Below are 20,487 nucleotides of genomic sequence, written 5' to 3' on the forward strand. Positions count from 1 at the left end.
AGGAGTCATTCTGGATTGATTCCAGTTGGAGAGAATGCTGCTGTCACTTCCTCTGAAAGCTGAATAACAAGAATAACATGAAACACTTTAAAAGCAGAAATACTTGTATATTACAGATGTTTCCACGGTTCAGCTAAAATCCCCAAACCTCTACAATTAGTCAAGCAAGACTTGGTAAAAATTACAGGAAGATGCATGATTTGTGAGAGCTTTTTGCATTTTAATGATCCCTATGGTGTATTTGGTATTGAGCCCCTGAACCTCAGTAACTGAGTGGAGACTGAAATAAACACTGAAGAATTCAAAGTGAAAATAAATCCCAACTTTTGGTTGAGTTTTAATGGGTCCCACTGGTAGCTGTTAACAGCAAAGACTCCCCAGGGGCTGATGAGAGAAGAAAATTGCCATCGCTGATAACAGGTAGGCAGGGGAAACGTGCAGGTGGCTCTGATGCCACATTAACCCTTAATGTGTTTTATCAGGCAAAATGTCCAGGCTCGGTCATGGAGCTTCTGGGAAGGGGACTTCTTTCCTCTACATTTTCCAGGTTTTCCTCTGGACAGTGAGTGGTTGGGGGTGTACAGTGCTCAGTGCAGGACAATGATATGAGACCTTTCAGGGTGTCTCTGTTGGTGGCAGAGACAACAGCCATACCAAGAGCATGAAGACCTCCTTTGCTCCTTTGGTGGCTTTGATCCCCTTTGATCCCCTTTTTCTCTCTTCAGCAGAGCCTGTCCTATGCTGGTTCCTACCTGCAGCCAAGTACATACATCCTGTAGACATCCAAACAGCTTCCCCTCTCACAGCCCTGGAGCCCCAGAAACCCCTGGAGGCTGCTCAGGGGACAGAAACTGTCCCGTCTCCAGCTGGGGCCCTGCTCCTGAGCTGGGCCTGGCTCCTGGGACTGCGGGAGCCCCTGGCAACGTGGCAGGTGCTGCAGAGAGACAGCTCTGCCCAGGAGCAGCTCCTCTTAAAGGTGCACCAAGACTCAAGGCACTGCCTGCAGGCACCAGGCTGGGATGAGTCGCTCCTAAGTGAAGGACAGTTGGGAATGGGAGGACAAATGAGAGCTCCTTGCAGGGAGAAACCTCCCAGCCCATGACACGGTAAGTGTCTGTCTGCAGGACAAGAGTGGTGTGGTTCCTGGAGGGCTCTTTTGAACCTGGCACCTTCCCCAGCTGATGGGATCTCTCAGGGTGTCTCTCCCCGCTTCTCCTTCTTGGAGCTGGGGGTGCTTTAGAGCAGGGATTGTCATCCAGACGATCAGAGGGACAGGGCATCACGGCTGCCTTCTCCCCAGGACGGTGCAGGGGTGTGAAGCCAGCAAGTGTCCCCAGTTCTGCATGGGCTGTAATGCCGAGTAGTGTCCCTGCACCCCAGGGTGCTGTGTGCCCAGGGCAGTGAGTGCCACCTGCGAGGGTCAGCACCCACCCTGCCTGGGAAATCCCCATGTGCTGCGGGGAGAAGGTCTGGGTGTGAGGAGAGGCCCCCATCATGGCAGGTTCATATTGTGAAGGGGCCTTTTGAAGAGGACAGTGCAGGCAGTTAATGTTAAAGATGAGGAGATTCCTTGTATTCTTCTGGTTGTGAAGAGCTGGRGGTGTATGGAAAGGAAATGCCAGGTGAGAGCAGGAACCTGACCCTCTAGTCCTTTCCATGGAGAGATGTGTGAGGAACCTCAGCAAGGCCCTGTGCCCTCCCCTGACTGCAGACAGCACCAGCATCCCCTTGTSTGGCCTCAGCAGGGTCTGTGTGACCCTGGTCCCTCCCACCTGCATACATGGAGATGTCCCTGGCCAGTGCCCTGCTGCTGGATCCTGCTGTAAAGCAGAGTGAGTGCCCAGGGGATGGGATGGGGTGTGTGGCAGTGACAGGGAGAAGTCGTGGAGGAGAGGAGGAGCTGCCAGGAGGAAAAGCTCCATCCGTGGAGATAGGATCAGTGCATGGGAGGGAACTAGAAAGGCAATTGCTGTGGGAGGGAAGGATTTGAATCAGTCTTGGTCAGTCCCTGCAAAGCAGATGTCTTCTCAGCAAAGACCCCGTGTCTCCTCTCCCATGAGGAGGGGACTGAGGGACTGTCCTGAGATGTTGCCACTTGTTGTCTATCTACATGATATGTGTAGATGTTGTCTTAACTTGTTGATGCTTTTTCCTCATTGGACAGTGCTCTGAACCAAGAGCAAATGTCCAACAGCAGCTCCGTCAACGGGTTCCTCCTCCTGGCATTTGCGGACACTCAGGAGCTGCATCTCTTGCACTTCTTTCTCTTCCTGGGCATCTACCTGGCTTTGTATGTGGGCAGCTTGGTTTGTAGGTAGGTTTGTGTGCCCTTGCCTAGAAGCTGCATGTCAAAATCTCCTGCCAAGGAGATATCCTGCCAAGAATAAAAGGAATGTTTGCATGTGGAGGAGGGATACGTGTGTCTGTGTTTCTCTTTGCAAGAAAGGGAAAAAGTTTTGCAGAGAGTTTGTCTTAACTTGTCGCTGTCTTTTTCTTCTTGGACCTTGTCTCATGACATGAAGATCAAAATGTCCAACAGCAGCCCCTTCAATGAGTTCCTCCTCCTGGCATTCACGGACATGCGGGAGCTGCAGCTCTTGCACTTCTCCCTCTTCCTGGCCATCTACCTAGCTGCCCTCCTGGGCAACGGCCTCATCATCACAGCCGTAGCCTGTGACCACCGTCTGCACACCCCCATGTACTTCTTCCTCCTCAACCTCTCCCTCCTCGACCTTGGCTCCATCTCCACCACTGTCCCCAAATCCATGGCCAATTCTCTCTGGAACACCAGGGACATTTCCTTCTGGGGATGTGTTGCACAGGTCTTTCTGTTTGTCCTTTTCATGTCAGCAGAGTATTATGTCCTCACCATCATGGCCTATGACCGCTATGTTGCCATCTGCAGACCCCTGCATTATGGGATCCTCATGGACAGCAGAGCTTGTGTCAAAATGGCAGCAGCTGCCTGGGCATCTAATTTTTTCTATGCTCTCCTGCACACTGCTAATACATTTTCCATACCACTCTGCCAAGGCAATGTGGTTCAGCAGTTCTTCTGTGAAATCCCCCAGATCCTCAAGCTCTCCTGCACAGATGCCTACCTCAGGGAAGCTGGAGTTATTGTGATTAGTCTTTGTGTAGCTTTTGGGTGTTTCGTTTTCATTGTGGTGTCCTATGTGCAGATCTTGAGAGCTGTGTGGAGAATCCCCTCTGAGCAGGGCCGCCACAAAGCCTTTTCCATGTGCCTCCCGCACCTGCTTGTGGTCTCTCTCTTTCTCAGCACTTCAGTGTTTGCCTACCTGAAGCCACCCTCCATCTCCACGCCATCTCTGGATCGGTTTGTAGCTGTTCTGTACTCAGTTCTGCCTCCAGTACTGAACCCTCTCATCTACAGCATGAGGAACAAGGAACTCAGGGATGGACTGAACAAGCTGATTCATTTGATAATATTTCAGCAGCAATAATAGTAATAATTCCTTAATTAATTCTTTAATAATTAATAATAATTCCTTTAGTCAAGTAATACCTGATTCAGCTCAGACCATCTCCTGTGATTTGGGCATTCTTGCTGTAATGATGAGGTTGTGCACAAAATTTTGTGTTCATCCCACTTCTCCAGAGGTGTTAACCATGTCTTTCTGACCCAAAAGTCTTCTTTGAATGTGCTTGTCAGTGTGTCAGAGCTGTCTTCCTTCTAATAAAAGGGTTTATTTCAATGCAGCATTTGGATTGGGATATTTTTCCAAAGCTGGTGCCAAGAATTTACTCAAGGACTTTCAGCCTGAAAGGCACTTGTTTCTTTTCTGGGCACGTCATGGCCTAAAGGCAATGAGCTCATGGGGTGATGTGTTAGGGAATAACGAGTGGCTTCAGTTGTGGTTGCTCAGTAGACAAGTAGAATTTGCGTGGCATTGTCTCCCATATGGTGGCAGATGCCCACAGTGGGGACCTTGCAGGCACAGGGACGGAAGGTGCAAGAGCCATTTTTGATATCTTATTCCAGAGACCGTGGTCTGGATCTAGGAACACCCCTGAACACAGCCTGAGCCATTTGAAATGTCCTGTGATTGCTCAGAGCATCATTCAAAGGCAAAGATATGGTGTTCTCAGGTGTAATGATGTCTGCCCAGCTGGGTCTGTCTTCAACCCCGACCACACCAGCCGCTTCAGAGCCACCCTGTGACCGCAGAGCAGCCCAGCCCACTCACTCTGCAGAACAGCACTAGCATCTCAGGTTTCTGTATGGAGCACCAGGAGGCTCCAGGAACTTTCAGCCAGACCATCCCTGGGGAAGGGCTCTCTAGGGAGCAGGGATATCTGTGGAGAAGAAGAAAGGAGCAATTGTACTCTTAAAAGAGGAAGAAATGGGGAAAAGAAATGTGTTTCTCTGCATGTCATCCAAGGGCAGGCTACTGTGTCCCTGCGGCAGCAGGAGCTGCCAGAGGACCCAAGGGCAGGGACCCTTGTGTGGTTCTGGAGAGAGGGGCTGGCATGGGGGGCTGTGTGCAGCCTGGGGCAGGGAATCTCTGGGATAGAGGAACAAGAGACACAGAGTGTCCCTGTCCTCTGTGTCCTTGTGCCACTGGGTCCAGTCCCAGCTTGGAGCGTGATGGGGCAGCTGACACACACAGCTTTGCCCCTTGGAGCTGCTGTGCCCACAGTGGGGCTTGGGCTGTGGGGTGAGCGCCCCCAGCTCTGCAGACCCCTGCGGTGGGCACTGCTGCAGGTCCACCCCCAGCCTGATCTGCTCTGCTGGGTGGGCTGGGGAGAGGGCAGGGGATGTGGGGAGAGCTGGGGAGGGGTTGGGCTGGACTAGAGAGGGTCCAGGAGAGGAAAAGAGCGTTTGCTGAGCTGTGTGTCCTTGGGTGCCCGGATCGACAGTGAAGGTGCTCCAGGGCATTTGTCACAGACTGGTCTCTCACTTTGGCCATTTCCAGCACTAGTCCCACATTGGACATTTGCAGGACTCGACAGGGGCAGATCCTTGGGGAGGCTGCCCAAGCAGAAGGGCTGTGGTGGACTGAGACACCAAGGGTTGTTGTGGGGTCTGTACTGGGGAGACCTTTCCCCATCCTGGAGAGCACCCTGCCCCACGCAGTGCCTGCACAGCAGGGCCATGGGGCTGTGTGCAGGGCACCAGGGATAGAAGCCCCTGTGCTCCTCACGGTTCCACTGCAAAAGAGAAACTGCCAGGGCAGCTCTCCCAGGGCTGCCCACRAGCTCTTGGCCCTGCTCCAGACACGCCAGATGAGAGGGTGAAGACCAGGAGGTCTCTCAGGCAAAGCTGTGCCAGCCTCGCGGAGCTGCCCTGAGCACCAGGACGGGCAGAGCGCTCTCCTGTTTGAGTCTTGTCCTGCTGGGAGGGTGGCTAGGCACGAAGGGAATGGCCTGTGTCTGCCGGAGGTCACTGTGGGACCTCTGCATGGGAGGTGAAAGCAACAGTCCCTGCACTGCAGCCTCCCGAGGCAGGACCCCTCGCTGCAGCCCCCACTGCTGCTCACCCCTGCCCCTACTGACCTCACCCCTGCCCCATTGCCCTGGCTCCTATCAGATGTCTCCGCACCCTTAGGACCAACAGTACAGCAGGAGCTGGCACAGCCCTACAGCCTCTATTGACCTCCAGGCCTCCCCGCCAGACATTACAGCCATCTTCCATTAGGTCAGGAAAGAGGATCTGGGGAGTGGTGGGCTGATCTATGACGCCTCCATCCCTGGGAAATAAATCATTCTGTGAGCTAGATCCAGCTGCATGAAGGGGTGGAGAACAGCCAAAGCATCAAGGGAAAAAAAGATGCCTTGGCAGGACTGGAGAGCCCCAATGGGATCTGATATACAGGCAGGGTGTCCACTGTGCCAAAAGGAGAGGTACACTGTATTGATGGCCCTGCTGACTGTGCTCTCCCAAACACAAATCCATGATGGTGGCCAAACCATGGCACATGGACCCAGAGAGGTTCTCAGATCTCCTCCTATCTCCTCTGATTCTCAGAGATAATCTAAACTTCTCTGGAAAGGGTCCAAAGATACCTCCTCTACTGCGATCTGCCTTCAGGACCTGAGACTCTTAACAAAGACACCTATGGATTTGGAGCTGTCATCTCCACTGCTCACCAAGGACAGGTATCTCAGAGCCACCCATCGCTCTGAGAGATCTGACTTTTTGTGAGGGACATCTCCCTGTCTGCAGGGAGGCACAAAATGAAGAAATGGCTCTGACTGCTTTGATTTACTACCCATCTCTGAGGGATGGGAATGAATTAGGTCAGGGATGGAAGATGCAGTGAGGGTCTAGATTTGGTAGAAGGCTTAAATAGAATCTCCTTAAAGGAGTGATGGAGTGAACTTACTCTATCCAAGTGACTAAAGTCCCTAAAGACTCAGGTAGTCATCTGGACCTTCACAAACTGCAAACCTGAACATGAGCTGAAAGAAACCATCAAACTGAGAATTCCTGGCTTGCAGCAGGATGCTCCAAGGAGGGAACATGGTCACCAACAGTCCTCACAGTCCTCCTAGAAGGACCTGGGGCTGACAGGCTGTGCTCTGGGAGAAGATCGCTGCTCTCTCCAGCCACCTCCTCCTGTGCTCATCAGCAAAACCCTGGGACTGTCACTCAGTTTCACCACGTGGCACCCTGCACTCTAACATACCGTTATCCCCATGCCACCACCTGGCTTCATCGTAGAGCACCCTGCACTCCAACACCCTTCTGCACCAGGGCCAACCCCTGGCTCCACCACAGGGCACCCTGCACCAGGAATATTTGTGTCTGCATTATACTGAAGCAAGCAAGAGMGCAAATAACAATGGAGATACCCTCCCCTGCAGACTGTGACATTCTCACACTTACTTCTTCATGCAGCTCTCTCAGCTGAAATCAATACTGAAATCGGGCATGGGACCAAGAAATGAAGCTGTAGTTGCTGAGTTCATCCTAGAGGGTTTCTCAGGCCTTGCTCAAAGACTACATCTCTTTCTCTCCCTGATCCTTCTACTCACATACCTGACAACAGTGACAGGCAACAATATGATCATTTTTCTCATGTGTGTGGATCACCGCAAAGTCCCATGTACATTTTCATCAGCAATCTGGCATTCCTCGAAAACTGGTTTATGTCCTCTACAGCCCTCATATTGCTGGCCATTCTGATCTCTGGGAGGAGAACAATCTCCTGAAGCATCTGGTTTGCCCAGTCCTGTTTCTGTTTCGCCCTGGGCTGTGCAGATTTTTCTCTCCTTATTAGCATGGCCTTTTACTGCTACCTTGCCCTCCACCAGCCCTTACATTCTGCTGCCATCATGAAGCAGCAGCTCTTCACCCACCTGGTTATTGCTCTGTGGGTCACAGCCTTCGCTCTCTTCACTTACCACCTGGTCCTGCTCTCAAAGGTGACCTTCTGTGGCCTCCAAAAGAACCACTATTTCTTGTGGGACAACTACYCCTTATTTAAACTGTCCTGCTCTGATACCAGCCTGCTTTGGAAAGCAGATGCTGTTTTGATATTGTTTGCTGTGCTGGGTTCCTTATGTTTAACCGTGTTTTAACCACTGGCTTTTTCTCCAATTCTGTTCTTTGCTGAAGGAGTTCKTGATGAAATAACAGGAATTATTTCATATTATCTCAAATACTATCACTAGAACCAGAATGATAGTTCTACTGTCATTATTTTTGTGTTCATGTTTATCAAGAAAATGATATACCCCTCCCAACCATATCTTGATTGGCATGTACTGTTGAGAAGGGGAATAATCCCCTTTTCACTTTATCCCTTGTCTCCTTTTTCCTTTCCCCTTTCCTTCCCTTTTTTTTTAAATTCCATGGGTGTACAAGGAAAGCACACAGGAATGGAAAGCACTCCTTACCATCTGGAGACAATTCTGTGAGAACTCTTTATAGCAAATGTATTTCTCCTCTGCGGTTGAACCTGAGAAACACCAGCTCAGTGATCTTTGTGGTGGAGGAACAGTCTGTGAGGACCCATGCTGGGTCTCCATGGTCATCAGGAGGAAATGATCATCTGGGAAACCCTCTCCCYGTCTGTGTGGCCAGTGGCAGTGGTGATCTTTTCCAAGAGCTGTCACAGAGATTATCAACTATGAACATGGCTGTGGAAACCCTGGTCTGGGGGGTTGGAGAGGCTGGGGGTGGCAAGCAGAGCCMAGGYTGATGTTTCCCTGTAGCTCTGGTTCCAGTGTGACCACCAGGACTCCCATTTCCCTCCATGGGATCCCTGCGCACACAGAGCTACAGGAGCAGCTCCAGCTCCTTTCCTCMCTGGGAGCTCGGATGGGTGATCCCCACTGCCCTGCTATCCCAGGGCCCTTGAACAGATGTCCCTGTCCCAAGGGTCCCTGCTTGGCCTTGCAATGGGAATCACCACCAAAGGTCCCAGCAAGGAAAGGAACTAGAAATGCTCAGGTGTCCGTGTGTGGGCAGCGATCCCATAGGGGRAAACTGGCCATGCAGGGGACCCCCTAGCGATGCCCTRAGYRCCCAGACTGCCACGGGCACAGCTCCGTCCCCTCGCTGGGTGAGAATCCACCACCACCATCCCTAGGGACAGGCTCACCCTGTGAGAACTGCRTCTGCAGGCAAGGAGAGCTGGGTGAGGAAGGCCGAGGGCTCCCGCAGCTYCTGTGGGGCTCTGCAGAGGCTGCCAGCAGCGCAYGCGCTGCAGGAGGATCCTGGCGCTTCTCTMGGCTCYGCAGGGATCTCTGTGCGGCAGTCCAGGCGCTGCCCCTGCTCCTGCCCTGTGCACTGCCCATGCCCCGGGCTGGCAGTGCAGCCTGCGAGCTGGGAGGCAGCGGGGCTGTCCCGGGCAGTGTGGCCGTGGCCTCACACCTGGGCCAGGAGCAGGGCGCTGCGGGGCTCAGGGCGCAGGTTGGAGCCTGAAGGCAGTGCCCACCTCAGCGCCGCGGCCCCTCTCAGCAGGGGGTCATTTTGGGGAGGGGACACTCTTTGTTGGTGCCTGCTCTTGACATGTACTTGGTGAGGTGGATGCTTTATGACTGGTGCTGGAGCTGCCCAATCTGGAGCATGACAGACAGCCCTTTCCCTTGCTCTTGCAGCGGCTGTGCTCATCTGGGACGGTGCTTGTGAATTTGTCGTAGAGATGCTGGTGCAGAACACGGTGGGTCTGCCCTCCTCTCCCTGCCCTGCAGMCCTGATGCTTTCAKCAGTCCTGACATCTCTGTGCCATTGGATGCACTGGATTAATGTTCCACAGAATCACAGAATCTTAAAGGTTGGAAGGGACCTCTAGAGATCATCTAGTCCAACCCTCCTGCTCAAGCAGGCACACCTAGACCATGTGGCACAGGGTGGCGTCCAGGCGGGTTTTGAAGACCTGCAAAGAAGGAGACTTCACAACCTCCCTGGGCAGCCTGTTCCAGGGCTCTGTCACCCTCACAGTGAAGAAGTTCCTCCTCACCTGGAGATGGAAGCTSCTGTGTTTCAGCTTGCACCCATTACCCCTTGTCCTATCACTGGCCACTACTGAGAAAAGCCTGGCCCCCTCCTCCCTACAATCTCCCTTCATATATTTATAAATGTTAACAAGATCCCCTCTTAGATCCCCTCTCTCTTTCCCTAAAGGGTAATGGCAAATCTCTAGCCCTATTTCATACTGGTGAGTGGTTGGAGGCTTTCTGTGCCTTCTCTAGACCTTACTGACAGAGTGAAATATAAAAAAAAAAAAGATGATTAATTTTGGCATCATTAATTTCTATTTTGAGTGACACGGGGTGGGGGATGGTTTCTGTTCTAGGAACCTTTCTTATGGATCTCCTGGATGTGAGAGATGATTTACATGTACTTTTGAGGGTGGGGGGAGGATGGAGAGGAAACCACCTGGAATGTTCTTCCAAAGAACCTCTCCAAGGCTTTCCAGAGGGCTCCATCTTGTCCCTCTGTCCATCRGGAGTGAACAGGGYCYWTSGCAGCATGGACATGTCTGACAAGACTTGGGTCTGTTTCCCTCACCTGCTTAGAATTCTTCTCTTCTGTTCTGTTYGCAGGATGTGAAGATTTGTCCACTTGGGGTCTTCAGGGTTGTTTGAGAGAAGGTCTCTGTCACAGGAAAACGTGGCAAGAACACTCGTGTGACGGCCTACAGACCCATGTTCTGCATCGCTAAGGAACTTTTGGAGTGTCATGGTCTCAAGCAATACGGGGATGATGATGCTGGTAAGAAGACAGGCTGAAATCCTTGCTTTGCCTTGTGACATCTGTGGGATGCAGATAACTGCTGTTCTGCAGGGGCTGTGTGAAATCTGCAATTCCTCCATTAAGTGATGAGAAGAGCTTCATGTCTTTTTTATGTGCTTTTTTTTTTTTAATTTGTATTGTTATGACACCATACTGCAGAATTGAAGGGCCCTCTCTCTGCCTCTTGGATTTGCTGTCTCCAAGCAAGGATTTTGGAGTTGTTGCTTCTAATTCAATGCAGTTAAAACTCCCATTCCCTGTTGCTGCCTCTGCAGATCTTGCAAGGAAGAAGAACAGCATTGCTGCTGGCTCTTCCACTGCTATTGCTTCCAAGCGGGTTGAAGGCACTCGTAGTGCCTGCTGGAAGAGTGAAGCGGTGATGGGAACACGAGTGTGCAGGAAACCCCCTCCAAAGCCATCTGTGCAGTGATGGCCGCGCAGTGCTGGGAGCAGTGCAGCTGCAGTAGGACATGGGTGATGGCCTGGAGAGCAGGAGCTCTGAGCTGTGTTCTGAGTGGGCCTTCCTTTCCAATGACTCCATCTTGTTGGTGCTATGAACATCAGTCTGGCATCCCTTGGGGATGGCCCTGGGCACCCATGGCAGGGCTCTGTCCTGAGCAATTCTGAGGGCCTGGGGGTGGCCAGAAGGAGTAAGGTGAAAACGACAATTACTTAATGTTCTTTACTAGGGAAGATGAATGAAGATTCAGCCTGTTAGGTGAAGGGCTGTTGGGCRCTGCATGTGTTTTCCTTCTTCACTGCAGCCACTGCGACGTGGCACTGCTAAGTCTCTTCAAACCTGGCATCTCCTGTGGGCACAATGACCATCAGTGGTACCTTCTGCTGGGAACTGGCTCCCTTTCTCCTCTCCTTGTGCTGCCGACCTGCCTCATGGTCATGCGAGTTAGCCAGGCGCCTGTCTTTAGTTTCTGCAGGAAGGAAGCAKTGCTGCACTCTTGGCCCATGAGGCTGTGCAGGGCTCAGAATTTCTCCCACGGGAGGGAGAACATCCGCCTCCTTTATGGGTTTGCCAGGGGGTTAAAGAAGACAGCTCTGTAGCACTGTCTTKCTGGAAGGCCTTCCAGCTGCAGGACACTCTCTTGTATTTTCCCCTGCTGAAGAGCTCTCTCAGWGACTGTGTTGCTCTTTTGTTGCTGCCTAGGTCTTAAGGGATATGTGCTCCTGCAGTACAATTGCGTAGCATATTACACCAGCTTTCCATGCAGAGCAGTGTGGATCTGCATACTGGAGACCATGAACCAGCTCTCTTCCTGTCTTCAGAGCAGAACCAATGTTGCCCTTGTTCTGAGGGACATTGGCATCCTGCTGATTGAAGACAAAGTGTGAAAATGAGGTTTTACAAAAGTCTTTTGGATCGGATGAATGAGTCAGACCAGGTGATAACAGCTCTTCTTGGGGTAAGTTCTGCATTTCTGCAGTGCTACTTGTTGCTCTTTTGAAGCCCCAACCAATTCCAAGTGAAGGGATTTCTCTTGGCCTGCCAGAATGTGGTCACTCCTGAACTAGAGTAATGGCAGATCCCTGCACAGTGACCCCTCTTGCCCTTTTGATTGCCTTTGGTGCTATTGGAAGGAGTGATTTGCTGTAATCCCCTGTCCTTCTGCTGTGAGACCAGGCAAGTGCAGCTTGTGGATGAGCTGCCAGCATCCCCGAGGTGGCCTCAGCACATCCCCTTCAGTGGAGCTTGGGCCACAGCAGGTGGCAGGTCTGACCCCACTGTACGCAGCCTGGAGCCCAGACCAACTTTGACTTTTTTTGTCTACCCTAGTCCACGGTGCCAAACCAGGCCATTATCTAGACCATTGAGTTTGCTTCTGCCCTTTTTGTTTCCCACTCCAGGACCCTCAGCTATGGTTCTGTTGAATGCAGGGTCTGCTGGCACCACTGGAAGCACTGGCTGCTCTTGTGAGCCACAACAACAAGACCTTTTTATTTATTTATTTATTTATTTATTTATTTATTTATTTATTTATTGCAACATCTCACAAGTGTCTCTCTCGTTTGCAGATGCCAGAGGTGAAGGATCAAATCATCTCAGATAAGACCAGAGCTGCTTCCCTCACCCTTTCAGAATCTGTGATGGTCTTTCCAAAGTGAGTGATGCTCTGCAGAGAGCCCTGCAGGATTTGGCCTCCTCTGCATACTCTGCTCTGGGAAAAGATGGGTCTTTAGAGTGGCTCTGAAATACGGTCACCATACGCTGCAAAGGAAATGTGGAGTCCTTCCTTCCAAACACTGTCCTTTTGCTGTTTGCAGGCAAGAGCTGGAGACTTCTCGCAGCAAACTGTTGGTGAGACCTCCACCTGGGAGACCTCCCCCTCAGAGAGCTCCAGTTGTTCAACATCCAAGGGTGAGAGCTCTGTCCATGGAGGAAGGAAATGGTGTTTTGACAAAGAAAAAGGGAAAGGACGTTGAGAAAGGTAATGGAACAGTTGAATCTTGGTGGGGGGTTGTGCCTTCTCCTTCTCTCCTCCTTGATGTTGAGTGTTGGAACCAAGGCTCCAGTGCGATGTGTCAGATGCCATGAGGCACTAGATGTGCCTCCTAAACGAGATGTAGTCAGCCCTGAAGGAAATGTCCAGTGATTCCCAAGGGAGCAAAGGCGCTCAGGGCAGTCCAGCACACGCAGGTGCAGTTGGTGCCTCCATATTCAGTCTTCCCACTGGACTCTGTACAGCAGTGTGCCAGAAGTCAAACTGCTCTTCCATTTGAGAAGGACAGGAGGAAGAGAGAAAAACTTGAGGAGAGTTCCTGTTAATCATCCATTCTGCTTGGAGCAGAATGGTAATGGGAAGAGATCCCTATCTCCTAATCTGTCTCACGGAACCAAACTAACCCGGTCAAGATGGTCAAGAGGGTGCTAAAGGATGCCAATACTTTACTGGATTTTCCAAGCAAGCAGCTCTGCCTTGGTAATGGAAAGAGTGCCCTATTTCCTGACCTTTCTCATGGAACCAAAGGAAGCTGGTCAGGATGGTCAGGAGGGTAGTGATGGGTGCCAAGACTTCAGTGGATTTTCCAAGCAAGCAATTCTGCCCTTTCCTTGTGACTTTCTGCTACATATTCCCTAAGCACTGCCTTTGGGTTGACTGTGTCACCAGAGGCAACACAGGCCTGTGAGACCTGTAGAAGGATCCTGGGCTCTTGTGCAGATTGTCCCCAAGGGGATCTCTTAGGATACTAACATAGCAGTGGGAGTCCCCCTTTTCATAGCGTGGGCTTGATAGCGTATTGATAATGTGGGCTCAAAAGCTCTATGATGCATAGTGTGGGCGTGATAGAGCAAGAGCAAAGCCCCATGTCAAGTAATGATGTTGCAGAGAGAAAAACCAAAGAATTGGACAGGAGTCAATGTGAGGACAGGAGACCTGGCTTTAAAGGTCTCCAGCTGAGGTCTTGCAGTTCTCTTCCAGGCAAGAGCAGATCTGCATGTCACTGCGGATCCACTGCTGTCCCAACAGGGACTGTGATTCTGCTCTGAAGTGTGTTCTTGTCTCCTGCTTGCAGAAAAGGTTCCTGCCCAGGGCTTCCCTTTACGGGAGCCCCTGCCATCCCTCAAGGTAGTGCCTGAGAATGTGGGAGAACAAAGGGAGGAGAAAGCGGAGGGGAAGAGGCATTCTGGCAGGTGAGTGACTTGAGGCAATGGATATGGGCGAGTGTCCATAGAGCTGGGGGCCTAAGGGCATTTACGTGGCTAAGAAAACATTTGTTTTTGTTGCAAAGCCTCTGAAGGAGCAGAGATGCGTGTCTGGGCTTCTCTCACCATGGTGGGCCCTTCCCAGAGGCTAGTGAGTGTGCAGTGTGACAGGATTAAACACAGAGGAGCTCTTCCTTTGCCTTAGCAGTGGCTAAAGCTCTTGGCAGGACAGGGGCCAACAGCAGCCCCTGCTGCTCTCCATGCTACATGGAGAGAAAGCCTCAAACTGGGAACCAAGAGATTTCCTTTGGCCATGTGGGGCACCCCTGGGTGTTTTGGTGGGGAGGGATTGCTGTCTCCGTTGATGCCCCCACAACCAGGCAAGCCTGGGGCTTCTCCTGCACAGCTGCCTCCTGCTGCAGAAGCAGGTGCCCAGCGTGTGAGCAAGGGCTGGAGATGCAGCTCCCGCTGTGCTCACGTGACTCCTCGCACTGTGTATTTGCAGTGTGCTGCCGGGTATCCCCAGGCCCTGCACACAGGCGGCAGCATGAGATGGGAAGATTCCATCGGTGGAAACCCGACCAGCGGCTGCGAGGCCACCCAATGAAGGCCCTCAGGAGGCAGAGCAGGTAGGTGCTCCTGATGTATGGAACTCTTCTTGTGTCTGATTAAATTAGGCAAAAGCATCAGCCGATGGGCGGAAGCTGTGCAAGACCTCTCCAATGTGTTCATTTAAGTCCTCATTGCCTCTGTCAGGGGCTTGCTTTCAAAGACACCAGTTATGCTCAACTGTTGTAAGGCATCTGTCCCTGCTGCATTGTCCATGTACACCTCCAAAGTTCCTCTAGGGACTTTTTACTAGTGGAAAATTGACTGCTGATTCTTTCTGGGGTTAAGATAGAGATTTTCTCTTCAGCTCTGTGATTATTTAGATTTCTGGTCAGAACAGAAAAGGGAGGTTCACTGATGCTTGGATTCACTCAAGGGCAAAATGGTGCTGACAGGCAGCATCAAGAGTGTGGTCAGAGTGAGAAAAATGGTGTTCACTTGATGGAATAACAGACCTGCTGTACCCGTCCTTCCCCTCCCTCCCTAGCAGGACTGCCCTGCCCATTCCCTATGTTTTGGGGGAATGCCTTCACCTGTGCTCTCCTCCACGGACTTGTCCATCAGGCAAGAACTGGTCTCCTGCCCAGTGAGGCTCTTGATCCTTGCCCTTGCCTGGCAGGGGTATTACCCGTTGTTCTGTGTTCCCTGCAGCTCCTCTTCTCTCAAAAGGAGGAGTTGCTGTGTGGAACAGTAAAGACTGTTTCAGAGCTTCTGAGGGGCAGTGGCTCCTCTGAAGAGTCGAAGCATTGGCTGTCCTTGTGAGCAACAAGACCATTTTCTTGGTAGCATCTCACATGTGTTCCTCTCCTTTGCAGATGTCAGCGAGGAAGGAGTCAGTGCTCTCAAGCACTCAAAGGGCTGCCTCTTTCATGGGCTTTCCAAAGTGAGTATTTTTGTTTGCTGGCTGACTAAGCAAGCATCCTCTCAGCACGTGTTTGGTAGTGTTGCACTGATAGTGATTTGGGAGTAACTCTTTCCAGTGGTTGGAAACCAGTGAACCTCAGGCTTTTCAGGCTCTGTTCGGGCTCTTCTATGGAGCTTTGTGTAAGGGCTCTGGAAAACTCTGTGCTGGCTCCCAGGTTGTGGAAGGTTTTTTCGCTTAGTAACCCGGAGGACGGGGGCTGTTCTTTCCCCATGCAGCAACACATGCATAGGAGGGACTGCGGGGGATGTGCAGGGCAAGACTGGGATTTCAAATGGTGGTGGAAAGCAGGAGGAAAGGAAAGCAGGAGGAAAGGAAAGGAAAGGAAAGGAAAGGAAAGGANAGGAAAGGAAAGGAAAGGAAAGGAAAGGAAAGGAAAGGAAAGGAAAGGAAAGGAAAGGAAAGGAAAGGAAAGGAAAGGAAAGGAAAGGAAAGGAAGGGAAGGGAAAGGGAAAGGGAAAGGGAAAGGGAAAGGGAAAGGGAAAGGGGAAGGGAAGAACACAGTCTGCATGCCAAGTATATGGGAATGATGAGTGGATACACATCAAAAAGTTATTGCTTGGGATACTGTACAYACTGAAGAATTTTCCTCAGTGCCTCCTTGAGCTCCTTGTTCCTCATGCTGTAGATGAGGGGATTCACTGTTGGAGGCAACATCGAATATGGGCTTTCCAAAGTGAGTATGTTTGCTTGCTTCTTCACAGCTGTCTCCCCACGTGAGCATCCTCTCAGGATGTGTTTGGTAGTGCTGCATTGCCAGGGCTTGTGAAGGCCTCTGGAAGGGATTTGGGAGTTACTCTTTCCAGTGGTTGGAAACCAGTGCACCCCGGGCTTTTCAACCTTTGTTCAGGCTCTTCTGTAGAGCTCTGTGCAGGGGCCTGTGGAAAGCTCTGTGCTGGCTCCCAGCTTGTAGAGGGTTTGCTCCCTTGGTGACTTGGAGAATGGGGGCTGTTCTTTCCCCATGCAGCAACACATGCAGAGGAGGGACTGCGAGGGATGTGCAGGGCAAGACTGGGATTTCAAATGATAGTGGAAAGTGGGAGGAAAGGAAAGGAGGCCAGTGTGTCCTGCCTGGACAGGAGCATGGACAGCAGCTGGGAGATGATCCCCAGAGGCAGCCTGGGGGATATGGCTGGGAAAGCTTCAAAAATGCTTCCTCCTTGGATGGGGATTGGAAGCCCTGGAGCAGCCTGGGGAGGGAACTTATGTGCTGGAGTTCTGTGCTGGGTCACTGCACTTCAAAGAGAATCCTGCAGGGTTGGGTCTATTCTGCATATTCTGGTCTGGGAAAGGATGGCCTTCAGAGAGGCTCTAAGATGTGTCCCCATGGTTAGCATATGCTGCCAAGGAAATGTGGAATCCTTCSTTCAGAACACTCTCCTTTTTCTGTTTGTAGGCAGGAGCTGRAGGCTTCTCCTATCACACCATTGGTGAGACCTCCMCCTGGGAGACCTCCCTCTGGGAGAGCTCCCATTCTTCCACATCGAAGGGTGAGAGCTCTCACACTGGAGGAAGCAAAGAGAAGGGGCAGCTTGGAAGAGGAGAAGGGAAAGKCTGTAGAGAAAGGTGAGGGAGCAGTTCAATCTTGGTGGGGGGTTGTGTCTTCTCCTTCTCTCGTCYTTGGTGTCGGGTGTTGGAGCCAAGGCTCCAGTGCGATGTGTCAGATGCCATGAGGCTCTAGATGCACYTCATGTACTAGATATACTCAACCCTGATGGCAAATGTCCAGTGACGCCTGATAGGCCAGCCCAGCACTCCCAGATGCATTTGATCCCTCTATATTCAGCCTTCCCACTGGACTCCACGTACCAGTGTACCAGCATTCAAAGTGCTCTTCCATTTGAGGAGGTTGGGAGGGAGAGAAACAAAGTTGAGGACAATTCCTAGGAATCATCTGTTCTGTCTGGAGCAGAACAGRTGATTCCTTKGTAATTCCTTCCCATGGTAATGGGAAGAGTGCCCTATCTCCTCACCTATCTCATGGAACCAAAGTTCCAAACTGCTGAGGATGGTCAGGAGGGTTATAAAGGATGCCAAGACTTCCCTGGGTTTTCGAAGCTAGCAGCTCTGCCCTTTCCTTGAGAGTTTCTACTGAGCATTCCCTAACCACTGCCTTTGGGTTGACTGTGTCACCAGAGGCAACACAGGCCTGTGAGAGCTGTAGAGGGATCCCAGCATGCGTTGCCCTCTTGTGAAGAAGTTACTGCCCCAAAGAGGCTCTCTTAGGACAYYRACACATCACTGCGAGCCTCCCTTTTCATAGCATGGACATGATAGAGCAGAAGCAAAGCCCCATGTCAAGAAATGATATTGCAGAAATAAAAAGCAAAGAGTTAGACAAGAGTCTATGTGAGGATAGGTCACAGAGTGCCTAGGAGAGCTGGCTTTAAACATCTCCAGTTGAGGCCTTGCAGTTCCATTCTAGGCGAGAGCAGTTCTGCACATCTGCACTGGTGACTGTGATTCCGCTCTGAAGTGTGTTCTTGTCTCCTGCTTGCAGAAAAGCTTCCTGCCCAGCGCTTCCCTTTACGGGAGCCCCGGCCACCCCTCAAAATAGTGGCTGGGAATGTGGGAGAAGGAAAGGAGGAGAAGGTGGAGAGGAAGAAGCGTCCTGCAACGTGAGTAGTTTGGGGCAATAGGTGTGAGGGAGTGTCCCTAGGGCTGGGGGCCTAAGGCCCTTTTGTGAGGCTGAGGAAAATTCTGTGTTCTTGCAAGGCCTCCAAAGGAGGAGAGGTGTGTGTGTCTGCAGCATGTCCCACCACCATGGGGGCTATTTTCCAGAGGCCAGTGTGTCTGTAGTGAGACAGGATTAAACACAGAGGAGCTCTTCCTTTGCCTTAACAGTGACTAAAGCTCTTGGCAGGACAGGGGCTAACGGTGTGTCTTGGAGGGTGTCCTTCTAAATAATCCTGCTGCTCTCCTTGCTGCATGGAGAGGAAGCCTCAAAATGGGCACCCAGAGCTTTCCTTTGCCCATGTTGTGCTCCCCTGGGTGTTTTGGTGGGGAGGGATTGCTGTCTCCGTTGATGCCACCACAACCAGGCAAGCCTGGGGCTTCTCCTGCACAGCTGCCTCCTGCTGCAGAAGCAGGTGCCCAGCGTGTGAGCARGGGCTGGAGATGCAGCTCCCGCTGTGCTCACGTGACTCCTCACATTGTGTATTTGCAGTGTGCTGCCAAGTATCCCAAGGATGTGCACCCAGGCAGCAGCACAGGGTGGGAGGAGACCATCAGTTGCTACCCGACTACCAGCTGCAGGGCCAGGGAATGATGGCCCTGAGGAGGCAGAAGAGGTAGGTGCTCCTGATGTATGAGGTGTTTCTTGTGCTGGCTTCAATTACACAAAAGCTTCAGCCCATGGGCAGGGACTTTAGAAGAGCAATTTTTTTTTTTTTTTTTTTGGAGCCCTCACTGTCTTTGCCAGGTTCTTGCTTCCAAACACACCAAGACACAACTTGTGCTCTAGTTTCTTTGGTACCTCTATTGCTTCTGCAGCCTGAGAGCAGCTGAGTGCACTTGGATGCAGAGCACTAACGCTTTGGGAATTGTCTTGCAGGTCCAGACAGCTGTTGAAAAGACAACTGAAGAATTGCCTGTTCTTCACAAAGTCTTTGAACGTTATCTGGGAGGAGATGGGGGTGTGTCTATCACCTATTCCTTGTCAGGCATAACTGAGGAGGCAAAACCTCAGGCCGAACAAAAGAGAACTGAACAGAATGGGTATGTATGTGCCAGCTCCGGGAAAAGGCTGGGACCGCTGGGTAGCAGCGGGTCAGGCTCCCAATCCCCGAGTCCCTAGGTTGGACAGAGCACCCTGAGAGTTCTCACAACATGGGATTGATTTGGGTTCCACCCAGACACTAAGCGCCTCTCTCCAGCCGCAAGCAAAAGCCAAGTGCTCTTTTGGAGGGTGCAAATGGATTCAGGGTGGAGAACCTGGGGGAAGACAGAATCAGGAGGGGTCTCTGACAGAATGAGAGGTGTCAGTGCTGCTGCAGCCTCATTTCACCATGACAAATCATGCTGAGCTTAGTTGAGACTTCCACCCAAGGGGTARCTCTTGACTGCTGAGCACAGGCTGCACCTTTGGGAGCTAAAAGTCCTGAACAGCTGAGTACAAAGGGAGCTCTCCAGGGTTAGTCTGCACCTTCTCAAAGTGCTCCCTGAAGGTGGAGCCCAGAGCCAGGATCACCCCCAGTCTGGGTCCCAGCAGGCCCAGACCAGGCTGACCCATTTTGCTGCATGGGGACCTTGTTTGGACACAGGGGCCTCTGTTACATGATGGTGAGCATCTCTGATGGAGAGGCGATCAGAAGCACATCCATGCACATATGGCCTGAGCTAGTGTGTGGTATTTCTCTGCCTTTCTTCCTGTGCATATCACAGCCTCTTCCTTTCTCCCTCCTCAGCACTGGCAAGACAGGCAGGAAGAAGAAGCAGAAGATCATCTGTGATGCCTCCACACAGGAAGTTTTATGCTCTTCAATTAAACTATAGCTCCCAACTGGTGTGGACCATTTTTGGGTGGGGTTGGGGTGAGGATCCCAAGGACCACAAGGGAAATGTCACAAGCAGGAGAGCTGGGGCCAGGAGGGTCCACGGCAACAAATCCTGGCTGAGAGCTGATGTGTCACCTGTGTGGTGACAAAGGTGACCAGGCCATCTATCCGAGCCCTGTGGGCACTGGTAGGCCTTCATGGCCCTGTGCAGCCTTCCCTGGGGCCTGTACTCACCCCTGCCCATGGGCCCAGACGCCCCTTGTGCTCAGCATGGGGCCCTCATGCTGCCTGAGCAATGTGGGTGGGGGGCCAGTCTGCTGTTCTCACACTGGGCTCTTTGCCTCTCCCTGGGGCCAGCCGGCACAGCCAGCCCCTTCCCAGGGCTGAGCTGCCATTCAGAGGGACCTAGACAGGTTGGAGAGTTTGGCAGAGAGGAACCTCATGAGGTTCAACAAGGACAAGTGCAGAGTCAGGCCCCTTGGGAGGAATAACCCCAGACATCAGTACAGATTAGGGGTTGACCTGCTGGAGAGCAACTCTGCAGAGAGGGATGTGGGAGTCCTGGTTGACACCAAGCTAGCCAGGAGGCAGCAGT

At 51.9% G+C, this 20,487-nt stretch overlaps 2 protein-coding genes across 2 annotated transcripts; both read left to right on the forward strand.

Annotated features, from left to right (window-relative positions):
• The first annotated feature begins 2,528 nt into the window (after positions 1-2,528).
• LOC112956458 (olfactory receptor 14A16-like) lies at positions 2,529-3,464 on the forward strand. The gene has a single exon (XM_026049980.1). It carries the CDS (start codon positions 2,529-2,531, stop codon positions 3,462-3,464), a length of 936 nt encoding a protein of 311 aa, XP_025905765.1.
• A 3,431-nt stretch (positions 3,465-6,895) lies between these two features.
• On the forward strand, positions 6,896-7,554 carry LOC112956455 (olfactory receptor 6F1-like). The gene is given in 2 exon segments (XM_026049978.1): positions 6,896-7,055; positions 7,058-7,554. Coding segments are annotated over 2 exon segments (648 nt in total). The 3' UTR covers positions 7,546-7,554.
• Positions 7,555-20,487: the final 12,933 nt, after the last annotated feature.

Source organism: Nothoprocta perdicaria, unplaced genomic scaffold, assembly GCF_003342845.1.
Source record: "Nothoprocta perdicaria isolate Ctin4 unplaced genomic scaffold, notPer1 scaffold_631, whole genome shotgun sequence".
Lineage (NCBI taxonomy): Eukaryota > Metazoa > Chordata > Aves > Tinamiformes > Tinamidae > Nothoprocta > Nothoprocta perdicaria.

Excerpts from the sequence above, each read along its gene's own strand:
- LOC112956458 (XM_026049980.1), top strand. The coding sequence starts at position 2,529 with ATGTCCAACAGCAGCCCCTTCAATGAGTTCCTCCTCCTGGCATTCACG.